This window comes from Falco peregrinus, chromosome 1 (assembly GCF_023634155.1).
Source record: "Falco peregrinus isolate bFalPer1 chromosome 1, bFalPer1.pri, whole genome shotgun sequence".
In the NCBI taxonomy this organism is placed as follows: domain Eukaryota; kingdom Metazoa; phylum Chordata; class Aves; order Falconiformes; family Falconidae; genus Falco; species Falco peregrinus.
In genome coordinates this window covers 130089755-130112722 of record NC_073721.1, presented here as the reverse complement: position 1 = coordinate 130112722, position 22968 = coordinate 130089755, and the positions used below count along the sequence as shown (strand labels likewise).

Here is a 22968-nt window from a genome sequence, read left to right as displayed (position 1 = left end):
CCTTGCTCACCTGTTGGTCCTCCGCCTTCCAGAGATATTAGCAGGAAGAGGGGATTACCTTTCTTCTCTTTTTTTTCCTCTTTTACTTCCATGTGACATGCAAGCTGCAAGCCACGGACACAGTTAAGTATCAATAGGCAATGCTATTCTTATTTTTGTTAGCTAAAGGCAAAAACCATGCTGTTGTATCAGTCGCACTGCAGTGCACAGACTCATGCCTCATACTGAGCTCTGCTCAAACATCCTGCCTTGGCTTAGGCGTAAGCCAAGGGAGAGCTGGGAAGAACATCAGTTACCAGAGCTCAGTTCTTTGTGCATGCAAAGTACAACCCAGATGCAGGAAAGAATTAATTAGCATAACGCCAAACACTGTTCTGTGTGCGCCAGGTAAATGAACACTGGAGCTTCCCCTTCAAAGTCTTGTTTTGAATATTCAAGGCTATGACTGACGTAATGACATTGGGCAGCCAATGCTCTGGGCAGCCAGACCCTGGCCAGTGCTGGAGCTCAAGGGTCCCACGGGGTGCCCACTCCTGCTCTTCTTCCCCAGATGAAAGTGCTGTGGCTACTTTAAATGTCTGTCTGAGAAGACATATACATGAGCATCCTGTTGGCTGGTTCAGTGAGTTAGCATTTATTGCAGAGCGTGTTTTAGTGTTTGGTTTTATACAAATATGTAGAATAAAACTAGCTGCAGAACTCAGATTTGAGATGGAACAGCAGCTTTCTGTGGAGCAGAGGTGGCACTTCCATCTTTGCTTGAGAAGTGTTTGATTTGCATTGTGGACTATTACTAAAAACCACTGCTTCCACAGGAAAAGCCAGAGGTAGCACTGGCAGCCCAGACAATTCTTTCACAGCGTGACTCTCAATGCTAAAACACAGACCTTGGTTTATAACAACTCATTCAGAAGATTCAGAATAAAAGCAGACTATTAATAGACTTTGAGCAGGGCAGGAGGGCTCTGGAAAGCTGAGCGAGATTCATCTAGCAATAAAAGACTGTTGAGTAGGTCACTGAGGGTGAAGACTTGTTGGATATCCTCAGCTTCTGTCAACCTGTATGGCTCAGCTGAACTTAGTGGAGCCTGGACCATGTGCATCACCTGGTGATCTGGCCCCCAGCCCAACTTTAAGCACCAGCTTTGAGCCTAGTGCCATGGGAAAGTGTCATCGGAGTTAATTGAAAAGCATACTTCCAGTGTGAGTGTCAGCTCTTAGAGGCTTGTAAGTGATGGCGTTCATGTGCGAGCAGAACTGACGCTGTGGCTTTTTTCCTCTTTTCCAACAGAGGAGATGGCCACGTACCTCCGTTATGTTCGGCGATTAGACTTCTTTGAGAGACCAGACTACGATTATTTAAGAACCATCTTCACAGAGCTGTTTGAAAAGAAAGGCTACACCTTTGACTACGCCTATGACTGGGTCGGCAGGCCAATTGTAAGTTGTTGCTGCAAAATGCAGCGCCTTGCTTTGCAGGTGTTGCTTCCCTGCCACCTGGCTCTTTGTTCTTGATAAACCCAATTAATGACAGTGAGCTTAGGATGAAATCTTTTCACTTCTGTTCTCTAGCTGACACGGTCTTAACATAGTGGTATGTCCTGATGTTGTGTTCCAAGTGTTTTTGCAGTGCCTTGAAGTTTCCCTAAGGGGAAGAAGGCCCCTTCCCACCTCTTTGGACTTGCCCTGGTGGGGCATTCAAACGTGATTTTTCCACTTCTGGCAATGAACATGACTAGACTTAATTTCTTCTAGCTTAGCGCAGGATTTGAGACATCTAAAGACATCCATCTTAAAGCAGGAGAGCATACTACCTCAGCACTGAATGGTGGAAGACCTCTATAATGGTTAGGTTCTCATCGAGACATAAGAGAGATCTAGCCAGGGGGCTCTGAAGGATGCCCAGTGAATAGTAACAACAAACCAGTTCTGAGCTCAAAAGATCTCGGGGCTTACCCTACTCCGGAGGCTGAACCAGCTTTTTACAGCCCATGGCAAGGAAATGTAGGAGTAACCAAGCTTTGTTCAGCACTTCAGTGACACCAGATGGACCAGATTAGTGATCTCATTGCATCATTTCTATTATCAAAAGCCATTTATACTCAAGAAGACCTTGGCCAAAAGATGTGTCATGGAGAAGTCTGATAGAAGAGTCTAAAGCTCTTCCACTGGGTGCTTGTCACTTGTGTTTTGTGTCATTTTGCTGATAGCCTTCTTGCTTATGGCCAGTCACCCCACACTGGCAATGGCAAAGGCATCCAATCTGGCAATTCATTGTCACCAGTGCTAGATCAAATGCTTTCAGTGCTGAACTTGGTGCCGTTGCCGGTGATTTACTGTCCCAAATACATTTGCTATTACCAATGTTTACTGTGCCCAAAACAGTTCATAAGAAATCATTCCCTTTGCGAATCATGATTTTTCTCCACATTTTTGTTTAATTACAAAATTGTAATTAATTGCAATTGATAAAAAGCACCTTGTAAGATAAGCATGCTTCTGCTGACAACTGCAGTGGTTGCTATGGTGATTTTCATGTTGTGAGCAGGGATTATGACTTTGGTGAGAATAGAGCAGATGAAGCTTTAATTTTAACACATCTTGTTTCTATGCAAGTGTGATTTTTAAAAGTGGCAAGACAATGAGATGAGGAAAACAAGTCTGTGTATTTTCAGTGGTAATAATCCCATGTGAGACACATCAGGTGTGTTCTGACACAGATACAGATACCTAACTATACCTTTTTAATTCATTTTTATACAAGATGTTTGGTGCTGGTGTCCAGCATCAAAATCACAGGGATTTTATAGCCTTGGCTGTAACTTTCCTTAGTGATTGTCAGTACCTTTGGGCAACGTTTTGATGTTTTCCTGCTTCCCCCTGATAGGAGCCAGCCTGACAAGTTAAGTTTGTGCTTGTATTTGTTGAGAGCGAGCAGCATCTTCAGCATCGGCTTCATCCTAACAAACGCCTTGTTTTCCAGCCTACTCCAGTGGGATCTGTTCATGTAGATTCTGGGACATCTGCAGTAACAAGAGACAGCCACGTCCATAGAGATCGACCATCACAGCAGGCCCTTCGCAATCAGGTGTGTTGCTCACAACCGCTTCAGCAGTGCCACGTTGTTTGGCACATCTCTGAATTCCTCTTGGATCAGAGAAGCAGAAGCCATATGCCATTAGAGGGGACTGGCACTGATTCTGGCTTTGGTCATGGCAAGCACAATTCCTGCTTCATTTAGAGATTGTGATGTGAGCAGAATTCTGTCAAAGCAACAGGTTGCTGAAATACTGTATTGGCCAGTGGAATTCCTCGAGATCGTGAGCCAAATGGGGTACAATTTGGAATGCATTTTTTTTCTGTAGTTTGTGGGTAAGCTGTTTAAGTCAACTATCCAGCCTGGTCAGACTGCCTGACCTACCTGGCCAATAATGTTTTTTTGGGTGCTTTTACTCATTACACACAGACCATGGAGTAGACCCACAGTTGTGGTGATGGCAGCGTGCCCCCAGGGGCCCTCTTCCTACAGACTGTGCGGCCATGATAAGGATGTACGTGTCCCATGTAGGTGCAATATATCCTTCTCAGGGTGTCCAGTTCTTGATGCGAGTGTTGCAGACCATAAAGGACTTCGGGGGTTGAATCCTTTGGGGAGGCTGGGCATCATGACCTGAATTCAATGCTAGTTTTTGAATTTGAATTTCCCCATTTTTCCTTTTCTAGTTGTAATATTTTGTTGGTGTTGAGAGTTTGGATTTTCTGTGTTAACAGAACTGATCAGAAATTCAGTAGATCTCAAACTGCTGGCTCCTAGCTAGAGCTGTTGGTGCTCTTACTTCCCAGTGAGTGGTTCTGGGCTCGCTCAGCTCCTCTAGCCGCTGTGTGCCATTCTAGCTCCTTGTCTGCCATCTCTGTTCCCACTCAGCTCACACAAGCTGTGGGTGCAGAATTGTGTGTGAGATGTAATAACCCGGCTGGGCTCCACTTTCCCTGTTCCATGCAGCTGGGCTCTGAATGGTAGAGCAGCTAACGTAGACTAGAATACATCTCAAACCATCAGCTACAACCAGGATAATACCCCTCGGTAGAAGTGTCGCTTGTAGGAAGCTGGATTGTTTGAAGCATGTGTGCAGTACTGTATTTATGCATGCTGATTAGTGTGGACTGTTTTGTGAGCACTAGTAAAATAATCTGCTTTCATATATTGCCTGATTAATGCATTAACCCCCCCTTATTTGGATGGCAGTCTCTAGTTGTCTGCTTTGACAGCAGACCTTCACACTGTGTACATATGAGGCATCTTGTTTCCTTTAACGGACAATGACACCTGGCTTCATTTTCAAGCATGGTCACAAATTATAGTACATATCCCAAAGGAATCTGTCCTAGTCCCAAAATAATTATGCAGGCAGCCTTCAATCCATGTTCTGAGCCTCACAAATAGCCTTGATGCTGTATTACATAGCTGCTTTTATCATTTTTTTTCACCTAAACAATTTACTTAAGATGCTGAATTATTTAATATCCCAATACACTGGGAAAATCAGTTTCTTCTCGCTGAAACATGAACAACCCTCTTCCAAGAGATGTTCCTTTTAAGTATTAAGCAAATGCTTTCTCTAAAAGAAAAAGTAGAAAAAATGAATGTCTAGCTAGAGCAGTGAATTAAAGGCGTGGGTTTGGGTCAAGTGACTGCCTTGATCTCCAGATTTAATTGCCTTATTTTTGTTCGCAGGTATAACAACTGCAGATTCTTTTTTATAATATTTAGTTCCTAGTAATGATGCTGATGAGAGAACGGTCTCTTGTTTGTAGCCTTTTCCTCTAGGAAAGGAAGATAGTTAACTTTCGAAGATGAGTGAGCCCTTTCCTTTGCCTTTAGGTGCCAGTCTTTAATTTGGTAGCTGGTGGGAAGGTGATGAGTGTTAATTGGGAACATGATGCTCCCAGATTTCACAGGCATCACTTCCTCAGTGCCACTGCCTGAGTTGTGTTTTGGGCAGCTCAGCTCAAGCCTACTTCAAAACCAGTTTATCACATACTTGGCTGTAGAAATAAAGAGAAAAATCTGGCTCTTGTGGCTACAAGAGCCTTTTCTAGAAACTGCTTCCAGCCTCCTAGGCAGAAGCTTGCTTCTCCTAACACTGACGTAGCATGATACTACTTCATCACCTGGGCTAGCCAAGTGAACTGATGGCACAGTGCTTTGGAAGAAGCAGCACTCAAGGTCTGTCTTCTACTAGCTTTTAAAATGTGCATTTAAATTCTCCAGTTGTTCACAACCTTGTGACCTGCAGCCATTACAAAAAAAATTCCAAGGGAAAGCCTTCTGCTTTGAATGCCACCAAGTATAAAAAGTGTAGGCAGCCTCTCAGGCTCACAGGAAGAACATGCAATAAGAAGATTTAATAGGATAAGCCTGGACAGAACCACCTCTAAGGGAATAGTACCTGTCAGCTGGATATGGTGACTGCTTGGAAGGAGGAGTGACACCATGGGTCACTCCAGGAAGGAGTCAGAGGCCGTGTGCAGAGGGAACGGTAGTGACTGTTTTATGAAATGCCAGGAGACTTCTTTTTTATTCTCCCACTTTTTGCATGTTCTCCTGCTCTAGTTGAGTGACAATTTACTAGTTAGTGTTGAAGTTTATTCAGAGGTTTCTGGAGTCTTTCTCTGCTTGCACTCTTTCTTTTTTTCTTTTTCACAGTGGCACTAAGCCCTGTGGCTTCTCTTCCCCTGACCAGAGCTCAGGCTTATGATCCATAGCTGCAGGGAGTAACACGAAGAGGTGCTGGGGAAGGGCAGGGCCTGTGCACCTCTCCTTGGTTAGCTGCTTTGGCTTCACTGCTGATAACCTGGTGCTTATTTGCTTGAGCCTCTTGTTTCTTGGCCAGGACCACGGTGTCCCTGTTCAGCATCCCTCCTGCAAGGTGGGTGTGTGTACTGGGGGGACTCTGCTGCTCCGCCCTCTCTTCTTTCAAATTTGTGCTTCAGCTTTGAAACATTTGCTTAAATGTTTATACAGTGTCCAGGGAGACACCTTTTAAACGTGTCCCATTAGTCACTTCAGGCTTGACTATGTCCTCTGCTGTTGTCCTGAAGCCAGCACAGATCTGCCTGCTTGTCCTACACTTCCCAGTCTTGGGAGGTGTTCCTCCAGCTGGTTGCTTGGGTTTAGGTGAACTGAGATCCTCTGGGGTCTTAGGTGAATGCTGGATGTGTTGTCATCAAAGCTGGGTGACCTGTAAGGAGCTTCACGTGCAAGTGCAAAATGGTTCTTTTAATAAAACAAGTCAAATTCTAATAATTTAATTGCCTAAAGTTTGCATCTGTTGGGGATAAATAAGAAACTGTTTGCAAAAGTTTCTTATCTACTTTTCTGCAGAAAACCAAAATGCCACCAACCCTCTCTCCAGTCAAACAGGTGTGGTGGATGTTTCCTTCTGCACTGTACAAGTGAATCAGTGTGTGGAACTGGCTTTTGGTGAAATAAAATGTAGCTTTTTTTTATGTTGAAAATTAGAGTTTTAAAATATGTTTTTAGGGAGGTCGAGCTTGTGTATTCAATCTTGGTCCCATGCCAAGTGCTCTGGTGTGTGTGACATGACAGATGTAGTTAAACATACTGTCAGTGTGTTTTTATTCTATGATGAAACTCATGGAAATGAAGCCGTTAAAGAATTAACTTCCTGAGCTTTCTCTTCATTTAGCAGCTAGAGAAGAAATCTACTCCTGCAATGAATTACTGCAGAGACCACTGAAGTAAAGTATGAGGTGCACTTGGTAAAAAGAAATGTTAGCCCACCTAAAAGTTTAAATGCCTTGCTTTTTGCAAAGAATCTAACTCACTAACAAACACCCTTTTATTTCTTCCCCTCATTTACCTTTTTCCTTCTCTTCTGCTTCTCCTGTGCTTCTGAACTTGTGAGCAGGCATCATCAGATCGCCGAGGGGAGTGGGAGATCCAGCCAAGCCGGCAGACGAATACCTCATACCTGACATCTCATTTGGCTGCAGATCGGCATGGAGGATCAGTACAGGTACCTCTTCCTCCTAATGTGTACAGCCTTGATGCAAGAATTTGTGTTAAATTCCCTGAATTCTCCTTAAATTGCAGTAACATCATGGTCAGGAGAGCAATTTCACAAACTGTTTTGGTCCTGTCCAAAAAAACCCAAGCTATAGTTTTGTGGGACCAAAACCATGATGGCCAGCATCATTGCTGTTACTGTTTCAATGAAGCTTTTCCTCTGAGAGTTATTTTGAACTCAGGTTTGTCGAATTGAACACAGAAAGGAGTGTATATTAGCAGGTCTGGTCTATAAAGCACCCCTCTATCCGCATCCTGGGGGTGCTCCTAGTAAGAAACAGCTGAAATAGGGTTTGTTGCATATAAACCTCATTAATGTTAGGAGAACAGTTGATCTGTTCCAGTTCTTCAGGCTTGATAGGTGAGGTTCTGGTTTAATTCCTCCTGTTTAATGGAAATCTAGGGGTGCCAGCCTGGAGAAATGCCCAGGGGGTGGCTGGTGCAAGCTGGCTGGCTCTACAGCCGCTTCTCCCTGCAGGTGGAGGGCAGACAGGCTGAACTGTCGCTGTGGTTGCAGGGCCTGGTGACCCTGTTCTCTTGCCCCCCAGTGAATTTGTATTTTAGTTTTGGATCCAGTGGCAGACCAACAGCAGTGTAAGGGCATGGTGGCTGCAAGTTGGATCTCTGAATGATTGTCCTGTGGAAGGTGGGTGAACAAAGGATGTGTGACAGTGCCAGGCAGCATTAAAGGTGGCACTACAGCTAAGTTTTTAAATTCCTGAAAAGATGGCTTCTGTTTATGAAACCGTACCTGCCTTTGGTTGTCAGTCAGGCTCACTAAGGGAGTTTCTTGCACTACTGCCAGAGCAAGATGGCTGCATGTGCTGGAGAGAAGATGCAAGAGTCACTCAAGCAAGCAAACAAGAACTGTTTAATATTGCTGGCAAGGTGAGCACTTTGGCAGAGGTTTGCCTGTGAGAGCTGGCACTAGTGTCAGACACAACACTTTGAAAATTGGCTCTGGTGAAATGGGAATTAGTGCCTGAAGTGGGACAGAGCTGAGCTGAGGAGATGGGTAGTGCAGGATGTCCCAAAGTGAAATGCAGGTTAAGTTGAAATTTTTACTTATTCCTGATATTTGGTTGGATTCAATGATTTTTTTGGCTTGATTAGCCATTCCTTTTTTCATGTAAAGATATTTTATTGAGTAGCAGAGAAACTGAAAGATAAGGAGAAACTAATGTATGTATAGCTCTGATGTCAGCCATGAGCAGACAGTAAACTGGAAAACTGTTCAAGGTCAAGTTGGATGGGGCTCTGAGCAACCTGATCTAGTGGAAGGTGTCCCTGCCCATGGCAAGGGGGTTGGACTAGATGATCTGTGAAGGTCCTTTCCATCTCAAACCATTCTGTGATTTTATGAATTCAGCACTCGGTAAGTGCAGAGGGGAATAGTTTCCTTGTGAAAACCCAGCGTGAGCTGAGTCTCCCCACAAGTAGTGCTCTGCCAGGGTAGCTACAGCAATAATGCAGTCCTAGTCTGAATTTGACTGAGAGGGTTGCCTACCTGAGCAGTTTGCAAGCCTATATGTGCCACTGTAAGCATTAGAATTCTGCTTATCTGCAGCCAAGAACAGAAAATCTTCTGCTGTGCGTGGCTGCTGGGTTGCAGATGTTTAAATTGTTTCTCAACAGATCACCCAGCTCATGATGAACCCTTGGGAGGTCAGTAGCTTCAAGTGTCCATTTCCTTTAAGGCAACAGTTGAATTTGCCACATCAAAATGAAGTGGTGGCACATAAAAAGAGAGGAGGAAAATCAAAGCCTTTTGTAAAATGAAATTTAACAAGCAGCTAAAGGAAGTGTGGGAAGACCACTGGGAATAGCACAATTAAGTGCTAGCATTTTGCAAAGTTGTGTGGGAAGTGTAGAGGTCTGGAGAACCCAGGTGAGCCCACAGTGTGATGAATCTGGGAAGGGGGGTGAGAAGAGAACCCAAGGTCACTTGAGGAGTGAAAACCACATGAGCTGAGTCCTGACATGTCTCGGAAGACACTGCCCGTGGGACTTGATCTGCAGAAACAGCAGTTGCTGGTAGAATTTAAGTATTTGAAACGAACATGGAGAGGTACATTTAATAGTGAAGAGGCATCTGCTTCAGTGGAGTGGCTTCCTTCTCTTAATCTCTGGTGGTTAAGTCATCCAGAGCCACCAGGAATACTGGGTAGCACCCTGACGCACACCCACACCCCCCACACCCCAAAAGGGAGGTACCTCCTTTTACCTTGCAGAAGGGCAAAGAGGTGGAGCAGGAGGGGAACCATGCATCGTTATAGCTCGGGACCCAGAAGCAGCTCCAGGTGTTCATAGCAGTGCAAAGGAGCCTGTTCTGACTACCAGATGGAGTGCAGAGGGGCTGGCCAAACTTCAGTCCCATAGCAGCTTCTTCGGTGGCTGTTGTGGCAACAGAGCAATGATGAATTATCCGGAAAATTATGTGCTCTGCTGGTAAATGTAGAGCTGCTGGCATCTGGGGGTCTGCATGGTCATCCCTATAATGGAAATGCTGAAGTAAGGTGTAACGTCTGCTGTGAAACAAAAAGATAGGAGACCGTATCAACTGCTTTTGGGTGAAGACATAATTCCAGAAACTGGCTGTGTAAGGAGTGAGACTCTGGAAGCTCTGGAGTCACTTCTTCCCATGGTATTGGCAGGCAAGAGGACTGAGTCGCTCACCTGTGAAACTGTCAGGAGAAAACAATCAACATAGTACAGTTTGTATATAGGGCTGCCAGTTAGCCTTCACACTAGTGGTTGTGCCTCCCAAAGTGGCGTAGCCTTCCAAAGACAAGAAGACCTGTGCTGGACACAGGAGCATGAATTAGTGAACACAGACACAGTCCCCTGCCTGCTTTTCTGCTTGGGATGAACTAGGCTGGTCTCCCCAAACCAGGCAAGTGATTCAAAGGCATCCAAAGAATCTGACAGCCTGCTAAGAGGGTGCAAAAAGACAGGAGCAAATGGTAGTTATTCTGCAGATTTCCCATTCCCACAGCATCCCATGGTCCAGGAGGATGGAGACACATCACGTCCAGGGGGGCCTCGTTAACAGGATATTCTGTTCCTTTGCCTTTCAGGTGGTTAGCTCGACCAATGGGGAGCTCAATGTGGATGATCCAACGGGGGCACACTCCAACGCGCCAATAACAGCGCAGGCAGAGGTGGAGGTGGTGGAGGAAGCTAAGTACGTTTGCTTTACAAACAGGCTTTCCACTGATGTGGTCATTAATCCTCCTCCTGGGAAATGAGTGGGGATGTTTACCTGTGGTGAAGTACTCAATGCTTGTGTCCCATGCCCTTTTCCTTGCATATTGCTGCTTTTATGCATGGTGCCTTCAGTGCTGCTGCTGCTTCTTCTTTACACTTGTCATGGCTGGAGAGCGTAGCTCTTACTCAGAGCATGTATTGCAAGATAGACAGTAGCACAAATACCAAATACTGTGAATTGATTTCAGGAATCCCGGTGAATGTCCCCTGCTCCAAAAGGAGAACGCAGTGTACTCTCATGCTGAGAGTGTAGGAGTAGCTTGAGCACAGCTCAGTGAAGAGATTCTTGGTCTAAAAGTTAATGCTTTATTTCTGGCTGCAAGAAGTGGATGCCAGATATCCAGAACGGTCCTAAAGTTACTCTCGCAGGGATGGGTAGTTCTTTCTTGGTCCAGCCCAATGGAAGCCGAGTGAGAGAAACCAGAAGCAGCCCTCCTGCTTGTGGGGAAGAGTGTGCTCCCTCTGAGCTGGTGTCTCCTCTGTAGCTTGTGGTCAAGAGTGAGAACTGATGTACAAAGTTGCTGCTTTGGCTATTTTGGCCTCCTTTGCACATATGCTGCATCTGGCACCATCATGTCACTTTTTGCATGATCCTTGACATGGGACCTTCTCACTGCCTCTGAACGAGACCAGAACCCTAGCAGGTCACAGTGTAATCCTGACACTTCCCATGCAAGGGGTAAATAGTCCTGGGGCCACCTTTGAACTGGTCAGTGCTGTGACATTGCTGTGACAGCTGCTTGGTTATAATTTGACTGGATGACACTGGTGTTGCTTGTCCCACGTTGTTTGTCTCAGCTTTTGTGGGAACTTCTCTTAGGAATGGCTTCTGGGAGGGTAAAGAGGGAAACCAGCAGGCGTGAGAAAGGGAGTGCTGATGGAAAAGGTCCCTAGGTATGCGTCAGTCTGAAGCCAGTGCTGGTTGTCCTGAAGGTCTTCTCCTGTCCGTTCCTCTGTCCCTCGGGAAGCACTTGTGTGTAATCTTGCTCACTGGTAGCTGGCCTGGGCATGGTCCTGCCAGCCTCATGCCCAAGCAACAGATACACTTTCTCCACCCAGCCAAAGGAGCGAGCCTTGGGTTTGGTACGGGCTCCTCGTAAAGTACAGCAGAATGGGGGAAATCTTGAGGTGCAACCTGCGGATTGGGTGACATTCCTCTTAGCTATGGGTAGCGTGGCCTGCAGCAGCCACCAGTTTGGCATCACAGGCTCTGTCTTGGTCAGACTGAAGTGGGTCCCCCCCAGGCATGCATCTTGGGGTTGCTCCTAGGGTGGGGCAGATTGCCACTCTTAACAGTTCTTGATACAGCAACCCAATGCAAGGAAGAGCCAGCTTTTAAGATAGGACCGCCTTCAGCTTGTCTATCCGCAGCACTTTGTTCAGTGCGGCCAGGGTACAGGCCCCACACCTGTGCACAGGGGAGATGTCACAACAGGTTAAAAGGAGCATGCAAGAGCTGTGCTGCCCAAGCTGTGTCTTGCAGCACGTGGAACTGTTGTGTCTCTCTCCAGCCCTTGTTTGTATGGTCCCAAATTGGTTTTTGAGGTGCTGGGAAGTAGAGCGTAAGCTGCTTTGCACTGGCAGGTGTGGAGTCTCTTGTAATTCACAAGTGTAGTCTGCTTCATTCCTCTTGCCACAGGGAGGGCTGGCTTCATTCTTTCCTGGCATCTGTGATCATAAATCCCCTCAGTTATATGAGGAGGGCAAAGGACTTTCAGATTCTGCTTTTGCAGTAAAGTGGGCCAAAAAGAGCTAGAAGAAACTGGAGCTGGAGCTCTGTGTTTTGAGACAAGGTGCAGTAGTGGAAAGGTCTTTCCCTGGCACTCCTGGCAGGCAGAGGAGCTGTGCAAATGCTTCTGCTGGAAATAAGCTCCCAATCCCAGCCATGGGTTTCACTGAAGGGCAGGTCCCAGGTGTAGATCCATGATCTGGCCCTTCTGCTGCTGGAGCTACAGGGAACAAGAGCAGATTCCTCTCCTGATGACCCAGAGTCCCTTTCTGATCCCAGCCCCAAATAAAGAACTTTGTGTGGCTGGTGCCTTTGTAGAAAACAGACAGTGTTTGTTGGAGGCCTCAAGACCCTGGAAAACGTGACAGTTCTCAGCAGCACCATGGCAAGGGCAGAGGTGGTATGAGGGCTGGGGTGGGTGGTGGGCAGGCATGGTGTGTGTCTGCCAGTCTGCACTGCATGTTTGCATGGCTGCAGTGACATGCTTTCATCCCACCTCTGTGAACTAATTGCTCTTTCTTCCTCTCTGTGTTTTTTCTCTACACTCTCTGTAGCTGCCTGAAAATGCTCAACTTGTGGTGAGTCCCTCTCTCCAGTCCACATGCAAGGGGGAGCGGACCAGACTAGACTGGGGTTGGCAAAACCAAACCAACCAAACCCTAAAAAGGCATAAAGTCAAAGCCAACCCAGAGCTGTTTTGATTCTAGGACAATGCTGAGGACCACATGCAGTAACGGGGAGGGTGTGGGCAATGTCTGAGTGGCCACATTAGGCCAAGCAATTCGGCTGATCTTGGAACTGATGGATGCAAAAGACAGATTTTAATCCTTTTCTGTTTGCCTTAACATCTCCCCCAAAATGTTATGTCCATGAGCAGATGATGTCTAATGGAGTTGGGCAGAGTCGGGACCAGGCTTGCCGAGCATCTTGCAGGAGTTCCTCACACAGACGATTACAAAGGGAAAAGCCTGTGCTGGGTATCGAGGGGAGGGGGCCAGTGCTTCTTCAAAGAGTTTCCTCTGACGAGGCACAGGCCAGGGCCTGTATTGTTCGAGAGGATGGAAAGATGTGGCCACGGAGTCCTTGTTAGTGACGCAGCCCCAGCTAGAGCCCCCACTTGCGGAGGGCGGGTGGCAGACGGCTCCTTTCCAAAAACCCTGCAGCTGCCAGCTGAGGGTGCAGATGAATGGGCTTCTCCAGGAAAGAAGGTGCAGAGAGGTTGGGATTAGCATTAGTCCAAGTCCAGCTCAGGCATATATATGGTTTTATCAGGGTTTTGAAGCTGCAGCTGTAGTGTCCGTCTCAAGGTATCCCCTGGAAGTGTTCCTCTCCCTCCATACCCCTTGGGGAAGCCACGGACCCAGTAAGGGGAGGACCAAATGGAGACTCGGGTGAGGAGCTTGTAGGTCCCAGGGAGAGCTGATGGGTGGGAATGGCTACAGAGCAAGGTGACAGAGCCCGTGTGCGGTGAAGAATTTCCCTGTTGGATGGGAGGCTGACCGCCTCTGCCCTGCTCTCCATAGGCATTGCCTCCAATACCTCTGGCATCTCTGGCTTCTCTGTATGTCATAGTCTGGGGCTGTTCTCTTGGGCATTGTCTGCATGCAGAGACATCACGTTCTGTAATTGTCAGCCTGCCTTATTCTTTTATTTTGGTGTTTTGCCTCTGCCTGTCTGAACTGCCAGGACTTCCTTTCCTGAACCCTTCCCTGGACCTCTGAGTAACAGCCTAAAAGACAGTCACAAGGAAAAACAGCCAGAAGTCAGTCAGCTCCCTTCGTTTGGTGCCCAAGGAAATGAGTGCTGCTCAGCCCTCTTCTTCCCTTACCCGCTGCATGCAAAATCATAAGTCATGCGTTTTCCATCCTCTCTCCCCGTAACATCCTCCCCTTTACTCACCATTGCCAAAGTCATGAAGGAAGGTGGCTGCTGTGGGAGAAAAAGACTGACAGATTGAAGCAGGAGAGGGTGGTAGATGGCCCGGGACAATAAAGTGCAAGACCAGTCCGCGCAGGAGCCTGGGTTGGGTGGTGCTCCAGACTGCACGCTGCACATGTCAGGCGAGGTGGGTAGCGATGGAGTTGTCACAGGTCGCTCTAAGCCCGTGTTCCTGCAGGGACAAGTGCTTTGCGTTTTTCCTCATCTTGCCTCCAGATGGAGCCTGTTTAGGAACAAACTCTGAATGCTAAATTTCCCCTGGCCCTTCGTCCGTGCAGGCCAGAGGAATGTGTAGGGGGAGGTGGCCCTCCTCTTGCTGTGGCTGTTTGAGCTCTCCATGTTGTAGGGGGTTTTGGTCTCCCCAGCAGAAGATCTGTGCTGGCAGACTTGGCTCATGGAGGGATGGTGGCCACTTTTGCATCCCATAGTAAGGCTTGTGCATCCAGGGGCAAGCACCTTCTGGGGTGCAAGTAAGAATGAATCAGTTCCTGCAGCTCTAGAGGACAGAAGCGTAATGCCAACGTTTCAGAGCAATGAAGGACCCAATGGAAAATAATTTGGAGAATTTGTTACAGTGTTTTTGCATGTTTTTAGTCTGGCTGTCGGTAAAAGATGCTTGTAGGAAAAAATGGTCTTTGCATATTCACATCTGCTCTTGCTGCTTAGCAAGGCATCCTTTCCACCAGCCTGAAAAAGCAGTCTTTCAGCATCACCCAGGCTTCTCTGGAGATGGCTGTAATGGCAGAAAGACAGGTAGCTCAGGAGCAGAACTTGCACAGAACAAACACCTTTCTTCTGTGCAGAGGATTCCTGACAGCGGGTTGAGGATAGAAAGGTAGATACGCCTTCAATGCCAGCTAATTCTGTAGGAAGCCAGCGGGACTAGAAAACCTGGCTTTCAGTGTATCCCACAAGTGAAACCACCACTCTTCACAGTTCAGTTGCGATGGGTGTTTTTTCTCCCCACCTCAGCCTCCACTCTCCATCCTTCTTGCTTCCCCTAATCCCTGGGCGCTGTGCACCTCCCTTGCATCGGATGGGGGAAGAAGCAGGGGTTCCGCATATTGGCACTGAATGATTTATCCAAGGTGGAAGCTCTGATTATCATGAAAGGTTCAGTAAAGAAACCTGGTTCCTGAGCCAAGATCTCTTTGGAACTTTTCTTTTTAGTGAATGGTGGTGAAAACCATGTGTCTCGTAGCTGGGAAGAGCAGCCAGGGCTTGCTGTCCCAGTCCGCTTCCTCTGGGGGTTTGGACAGAGGGAGCAGAGCAACTGGATCCTTGTTTTGCTGCTTTCCCAGATAGCTCCTTGTGTTCCTGCCCAACGGGAGTGAGACAGCCCAGTGCTCGGGGCTGCGTCCCACTGTCTCCTGCTGCCTTTGGGCAGTGGGACCCCACTGCGTGCGGCTGACTTGCTTTTGCTGGTCTGCCAGTCCGGGCTGGGGGGGTCAACTATCCACCAGCATCTGCTGACCTTGCTGACCATCCTGAGGGACAGCAGGTCTGTCTGGGCCTCCGGCCGGGCGTGCAGAGATGCTGTTGCATGCAACTGAGCAGAGGGAAGCCCAGGTGGTGGGGGACCTTCCCAGGGTGCCGGGTGCAGGCTAACTTGTCTTGTCCTTTGTGCCCCAGGTGCTGCTGCTTCTTTAAGAGGAAACGGAAGAAGACAGCTCAGCGTCATAAGTGACCGGTGCCTCCTGGGCCTTGCAGGAACCATCGCACCTGCAGCTCCTGCCCTGTCTCACTGGAAGGGGCTTCTCTTTAGGGGGGATGAGGAGGCATAGGAGGAAGAGAGAAAAAAAAAAGTGACATTTTAAACCAAAAAGAGAAGAAAACGTTCCAAAACAAACCACTCTGGAGTGGATGTGCTGAATGGTCTCCCTCGTTCACTCCAAGCCTGAAGCTCCTTTGGGACCAGGACTGTGGCTGGCTCAGGTCTTGGTCGCCCTGGGAGGGGGGCTGGCTGGCTGACCCTTCTTCCCATTGTTTACGGTGAAGGCATTGTTCACGCAAACCTGAGGACTGTGCTTAGTTCCTGCTCACTTTCCTCCCCTCCCTCTCCTGCACACTCTGCTCTTCCATCCTCCTCCCTCCTTAATTAAGCAAAGAAATACCATAGGCTTGATTGGCTGTCCAGAGGGCAGGAGGATGTGGTGTGGGCAGGAGAGTTGCATGGGAGAAGGGCCTGACTGCTGTGGCAGTAAGAGACAGGTTCCCTTTTCGGCTCCTTGGGAACAGTTACACTGTAATGCGCAAGCTGTGAGAAATTTGCAATCTACTGTTCCAGTTAGGGTTTTTTTCCGGCTCCCTTGACACCTCCCTCCTCTGACAGTAACAGAGCAATGTGGATTGTTTTAAAGAAGCTGACGTCGTTGCACTTTTTATTATTTTTAGCATTTACAGATGCACATTGTATCTGTGGATCTCTGCATGGCCACACGGTGCCAGTGCAGACAGACATTCAGCTGGGAAGATGGTGGGGTGCACAGAATGCCCTCGAGTGGGGATGTCAATGACATCCGCATGACCCTTGTGCCAGTCTGGGGTTCCTGACACCTGCCTGGGGCCATGCGCTGAGGAAAGCATACTTGAATTTTCAATCACCCTTTCTAGCTGCCAGTGACTGTCCCTACCATGGTTTCCTACACCGTGCCTGACCCAACGGACCGGGAGATGTAAGGCCATAACCTGGCGTTGGCAGGAGGGAGCAGCATCAGCTTTGCTGGGCTGGAGGAGTTTGTGCTGGATTAAGAGGTAGAACTGGATTAAGCTAACTGGTAGGCAGCCATTTCCCAAAGCGTAGGTGTTTCTCGGTGTGGGCAACTGGGCAGCCTTCTGAAGTCCCTCCAGTAGGGTGGTTGTGAGCAGGTACCTTCTGCAAGAAAACATTAGCAGGAGCAAAGGTTCCCCAGCAGAGGAGAGGATACTTCACTGCCTTAACACTGATTTCATCTCCAGATGGTCAGATAGGTTTGACTGGAATAGCCTTCACATTCTCTCTGCGAGTGTGTGCCTGGAGCATGTGAGACACCATCCTGCCCCACGGGAGAAGCCACAGTTCTCATGCACCGCTTTTGAGCCAAACCTATAGCTAGCAAAGGCCTTGGGGTGCCTAGCACATGCGTAAGAAGAAATCTTGCATCTTGCTGCAGCATTTCCAAACTGTGAGGAGGCTGGGGCTGCCCAGGTGTTACTGTAGACGTGGCAGGGCTGTGGGACAGCTTGAGCAGCTTTTGGGGAGGTTGTGAACAGGTTCCTTGTACTTTGTCTTTCCACGTCTGACACCTGACCAGGCTGGGACTGTTCATTTGAGGGACTTTGCTTGTCATAAACATGGGCCTGGCTCACCCCAAAAATCCCAGAGAGCGTGAAGGGAGGAAAGGGAGAGACTAGATCTCATTATCTTTGATGTTTTTTTTAATGATGATCTGCGTAGCTTGGAGTTTGTGGAGCAGCAGTCCTGGGGTGTTTGGTTCCCCTGGCTGCATAGAAGCGGACTTAGAGGGCAGGAAATCATCCTGGGCAGGGAGCTTCTGGGCTTGCTCTTGTGCATCCCAAAAGCAGGCAGACGCTGGTGCAGTGCCAGGGCAGAAAAGCCCCGCTTCCTTGCTGGGATCCCCATAGGGTGTCTCCACCACCATCCACTGCATTCTCTCCATGCCTTATCCTGACAAGCACCACTAGGAGACGCGTGTACCCCCCTTCTCGTGCGGCCAGGTGCTTTCCTCGAGCCATACTGTGGGCTGGGGCAGGAAGGGGGTGGCTCACTTCCCACAGCACATGCTGAGGCACTTGGCCCACGCATCCCCTCCTGTCGGAGGACAGGGACTGTGGCCACGTTCTGCCCTTCTTTTTCTGAACTCCGCTGCTGCCAGAAGGCCGGTGTCTCTGGCACAGGCATTGCCCTCTCTGTTGTAGGAAACCATGGTTTGGCATCTTGGGAGGGGGGGAAAGGGGCACAGGTGCTCCCTGGGGAGCAGTCCTGCCTGCTGCAGATGAAGTCATGCCCTGAGACACTTCTGTTGCTGCCCTCCCAAGCCCCACTAAGTGCCTGTCACCAGAACTCGATTCCTTCTGCATCTCCTGCCATGTTTGGTCATTCCTCGCTGTCTCCAGTCAAGGAGCAGCTTGTAGTTGCAGCATATGTAAGTGTTTGCAGGGTGAGGGAGGGCAAGGGTGGGAAAGGGGCCATCTCAACAGTTTTTGTTCTTAAATGGGGGGGGTGTTTGTTTGGGTTTTTTTATTTTTATTTTTAAAGTGAATGTATTTGATTGTTTAGAAACTTTCCTGACCTTGTTTTTAAGTGGGTTGGTTTGAAAGCTATTTCACGGTGACCCACTACCGCTTCTCTCTGGAGATATGATGTTCTTTTAATCCTACAATGATGTGTTTGTAGGGGAGGACTGTCCCCCCACGGCATGCTGGTAATGCTCACTTGTACCAAGCCCTCTTGCACTATAATCGTATGTTGGACTCTTCAAAAGGGCAAAGATGTGGGGTGGCATTTTTAAAAAAAAAAAAAAAAAAAAAGAAAATAAAGCAGGTTAACAGCAAGTCCTGTGCTTGAGGAAACTGCTGTCCCCAGGGAGCCTGGAGGTGACTAGGAGACGCAAGGCAGACTGAGCCAGCCATGCTGTGGTAGGAAGCAGGGCATTAAGCCTACCTGGGCAAACTCTCCTCTCCTCACCAGAAGTTGTTAGCAGCTGGGAGACCCCAGGGGTGCCAGGGGAGGGCTCTCAGGCCTGCACGTCAGGGGGCACCCAGTGCTGTACTGGCCTCCGCGATGTAGCTGTCCCATGGTGTGGCCCACCAACGTTGCGATGCAGTCTTCTGAGGTATCAAGTGAGATGATTATTTTTTTTCAATAAAACATTGCACTGCATTGTTCTCCATGAATAGATGTATTTATTACCTCTTCCTGACAACATTGTTTCTGTTTTCTTTTCCTTTGCTTCTGTTGGGCACTCTTGGTAGCCCTCCTCTCCAGTGATAAGCCCTGAGCCTTTGAGGGGACAGTGCGCAGTGTGGGAACTTATGGGACTTTCTCCATACTTTGTGCTTTACAACCACTGGCAGTTTGGCTCCACAGAGCTTGGCCAAGGCGTGATGACACAGATTTCTCTGCTCCTTGTGCCTGCGTGTTCCCGCTTCCAGCATCCTGGGCAGGAGAATGGCTAAACCATTGATCCACTTGGAATGCAAAGATTTGAACTGCCCCAAAACGTGCTGTCATGTGGTCCCCGTGTCTCTGGAACAGCACTGACAACTGCTGTCGTAGGCATCAACTGTGCCTTCCCTAGGTGGAAAGGCACCGGGTACACCTGTGTGCTGGCCAGGGCACAGAGGGGCTTGGCCCAAGTTGCCACCAGCTGAGTTCCACCCCCCACCCCCCCCCCCGCCCCCAGCCCCGGCACACACTGTGCTGGCAGCTGTGCCTGCAGGGGAGGGTGGCAACAACACAAGCCCAGCCACTGCTGCCTCCCTCTGCGCCTCTGGTCACTTAGCCAGGATCTTGCACAGAAAGAAGCACCGTGCCCCCTCCATGGAATCAGCCACCAGTGTGCAAATGGCTGCTGCTTATTTAGTCTCTGTACAGAGGAAATCATTAAAGGAGATGCCACCTATCAACCAAACATAGCGTCTTTTCAAAGTGTTTTTCCCTGTATCTAGACAGCAAAACACCTGCAGCGTGACTCCTGCTCTTAGAAACTGCTTCACACTGGGATTTTGTTGGAATGCTGCTTCTCCTTCCGTTTCCCAGCCTTAAGGTAGTATTTTTAGTGTGAGCTTTTATTTCCCGTTCCTAAAAATTTGTCTTGGGACACTTGTGCTCTGAGAAGACAAACTTTCCCTGGCCCTTGGAAACACATCTCCACCGGGCAGTTCCTTTAGAGGTTTGTATGCTTGGTGGTTAATGCTGAACAAGAGCTACTTGAGTAGACGTTAAAATAAAAAAAAGGCAATTCCCATGTATTCAACTCCAGTGTTTGTGAACAACCGTGCTAAGCTAGACATGGGCACCTGCCTTAGTGCAAACACTCCTGTGCGCTTTCAGCTTGGCCACATCTGGTATTTACAAGACATTCGGGCCGCGGTGAAGGCCGCTCTCCCCTCTCGTTCCTTTCTTCAACTCCATCACAAGCCTCGCCCCAGGGCAGGGGGCAGGCCCGGCAGGGGCACCCCCGGGCAGGCCTCCGTCGCTGCAGCCCGGGGTGCACGGAGGGCAAGGCCGCGTCCCCCCGCTGACGAGCGCGGAGCGGCGAAGGCCGCTGGGGACGCGGAGCTGCCATTTTCTCTGTCCGGTCAATGCCAACGGCACACAATGCCCCGCGCCGCCGCGCGCCCCCTCAGTGCCCTCCCGCCCCGGCCAGGCCTCCGGCTGCGCCCATTGGCCGGCACCACACCCGCAGCCCCGCCCTTCGGCCTCCTCCCTCCGCCCCGCCTCCTCTTCCGCGCTGACCAATCAAGCGCCTCGCTCCCTTCCTGAGCAAAGGGCAACGTGGCAGGCGTCCGGCGGCTCCCTCCGGCACCGCCCCCGCCCGGCCGGAAGGTGCCTTTCCACACACCCCCCACCCCCCCGTCCCAGCAGCCGTTGGTCGCGCCCGGGCAGCTGTAGCGGGCGGGCGGGGAGCGCGGCGCGGCGCGTACCACTGCGCGGCGGGAGCGGGGGGGCGCGGGGGGCGCGGCCGGATGCAGGCGGCGCGGCGGGCGCTGTGGCCGGGCTGCGAGCGGCGGAGGATGAAGGTGCTGGTGGCGGCGGCGGCGCTGGGCGCTGCCCTCCTGCTCCTGCTGCCCGCCGCCTCCAGGGCCGACGAGCGCAAGAAGGGACCCAAGGTCACCGCCAAGGTCGGGGTGGGGCCCGGCGGCGGCCTGGGGGGAGGGGCGGCCGAGGTGGGGGGAGGCCTGAGGCTGGGAGGCCGGGCCTGGCTGGAGTCGGGGGGTTAGGCTCGGGGGGCTGGCCCGGGGGGGGCCGGCCGGTCCCGCTGCTGCCCCCCAACTGCCCCCCGCCCCCCCCAAGGTGTTCTTCGACCTGCGGATCGGCGAGGAGGACGTGGGCCGCGTCGTCATCGGGCTCTTCGGCAAGACGGTGCCCAAGACGGTGGAGAACTTTGTGGCCTTGGCCACCGGGGAGGTGAGGGGCCAGCGGGTGCCTGGGCGGGCCTCAGCCGGCCCCCGGCGGGTCCTGCCTGGCGCCGTGCGGCCGAGCCGGCGGAGGGAGCGCTGGCCCGGCCCTCGGCCTCACTCGGGTTCCCCCTCCCCGCCCCCAGAAAGGATTCGGCTTCAAGGGCAGCAAGTTCCACCGTGTGATCAAGGACTTCATGATCCAGGGAGGAGACTTCACCCGCGGAGACGGCACTGGAGGTACCGTGGCCTGCGGCAGCCCGGGGATCCAGCTGCTGTCTTGAAGCACGACAGTGGCCATGCTGCCAGCCCACAGCCTGGCTGCTCTGGGGACCAATGTGCAGCTGGGGCACGGTGCCGTGGTGGGAGCAGTGGGCCCACAGCTCGCAGAGACCTGGCCTCGAAGCAGAGCCTGGTGCTGGGGAGGGATGGGCCCAGTGAGGCTTGGCTAGCTAGTACCTGAGTGTTACCCACGTTACTGTGCCCTCTGCCCCAGGAGGACCTGCAGCTCCTCACTAAGAAAACTCCTCTGCAGCAGCTGGTGCCTCTGCCTCGGATTCTGGCTGCCAGGACGCATTTGGCCTAGTAGCAGCAGAGTTCGGACGCTTCCACCAGCACTTAGCAAACATTAGTAGAGTTGATGGTGTTAGCATTTGGGCTTATAAGCATTTGGGCAGGTCTGCTCTTGCACAGCCTCCTGCTCCAGTCTCTTGGGGGCATAATCTTCCCCTTGCCGAGCTCATGAGGTGCTTTTAGCTCCTTCTGGTACCAAGTAGCTCATGGTTCCCTGCAGTGTTGTTAGTCCCTTTTCTAGATTTGCTCATTCACCCCACCCGGCCTGTGGAGAGACCTGCCATCATCACACACACACCCCCAACATATTTCCATGAGAACAATGTAGCCTTTTTTTTGTCTCCCATTAGGAAAAAGTATCTATGGGGACCGCTTTCCTGATGAGAACTTCAAGCTGAAGCACTACGGCCCTGGCTGGGTGAGCATGGCCAATGCTGGCAAGGACACCAACGGTTCCCAGTTCTTCATCACTACAGTGAAGACACCATGGCTGGATGGCAAGCACGTGGTGTTTGGCAAAGTGCTGGAGGGCATGGTAAGGGTGTGATGGGGTGGTAGAGGGGTGATCAGTTCCCAGGGGGAGAGTAGGCCCAGGCAGTTGCTGTCTAGGCAAGCTGGCTGGGAGCAGAGCATTGCGGAGAATGGGCTGGGAGGTGTCTTCTGGAACAGGGAATGTGCTAAGCTGGCACTGCCTGTGCCCAGCATTTCCCCACTCCCACACCTCTGCTTTTCCCAGGATGTGGTAAGGAAGGTGGAGAACACTAAGACAGACAGCCGTGACAAGCCCCTGAAAGATGTTGCCATTGCTGACTGTGGCACCATCGAGGTGGAGAAGCCATTTGCCATTGCCAAAGAGTAATCCACCCTCCCGGCTCCGTGACACAGCATGGGGCCCTGCGCTCTGCAGGGGACCCAGCTGCGAAGGGCTGCGGGCCTGGGGCTGCCTTGCTCCCTTCTCCACGCATTTCCCTGTCGTCCTGGGGCAGGTGAGCAGCAGCAGAGCCGCTGTGCCCCATGTCCCTGCTGCCTGGCCTCCCCCTTCACCCTGCCGCCTTCCAGCCACCCAGCAGGCAGGATGGGATGCTGGCTCCTCTTCCCATCACTTTTGTAAGAAGCACATGCACCAATAAATGTGACCAATGTGTTTTTTAAAGAGTTGCCTCTCTTCTCCTCCTGGAGTGGTGCAGATCACTTAGCACCCTTCAGCACTCTGGCCCCCTTGCTTCACATTTCACCAAGCTGAGCAGCA

At 50.4% G+C, this 22968-nt stretch overlaps 2 protein-coding genes across 8 annotated transcripts in view; both read left to right on the top strand.

The window, feature by feature from the left end:
* CSNK1G1 (casein kinase 1 gamma 1) overlaps positions 1–18916 on the top strand; it is a 108240-nt gene extending 89324 nt beyond the window's left edge. For 6 of the 7 annotated variants that reach the window (XM_055819132.1, XM_055819112.1, XM_055819117.1 and 3 more), the window contains 6 exons: positions 1292–1440; positions 2984–3088; positions 6933–7040; positions 10168–10274; positions 12641–12664; positions 15657–18916. In XM_055819132.1, the coding sequence (XP_055675107.1) occupies positions 1292–1440; positions 2984–3088; positions 6933–7040; positions 10168–10274; positions 12641–12664; positions 15657–15711 (548 nt within the window). In that variant the 3' untranslated portion in view covers positions 15712–18916. The remainder of the gene's footprint in view (positions 1–1291; positions 1441–2983; positions 3089–6932; positions 7041–10167; positions 10275–12640; positions 12665–15656) is intronic. The other variant, XM_055819152.1, reaches the window with a different exon arrangement.
* Positions 18917–20586: 1670 nt separating this feature from the next.
* On the top strand, positions 20587–22872 carry PPIB (peptidylprolyl isomerase B). The gene is made up of 5 exons (XM_055819162.1): positions 20587–20870; positions 21043–21156; positions 21293–21386; positions 22070–22254; positions 22456–22872. Exons 1-5 carry the CDS (start codon positions 20715–20717, stop codon positions 22576–22578), a joined length of 672 nt encoding a protein of 223 aa, XP_055675137.1. The 5' UTR covers positions 20587–20714; the 3' UTR covers positions 22579–22872.
* The last annotated feature ends 96 nt before the right edge of the window (positions 22873–22968 follow it).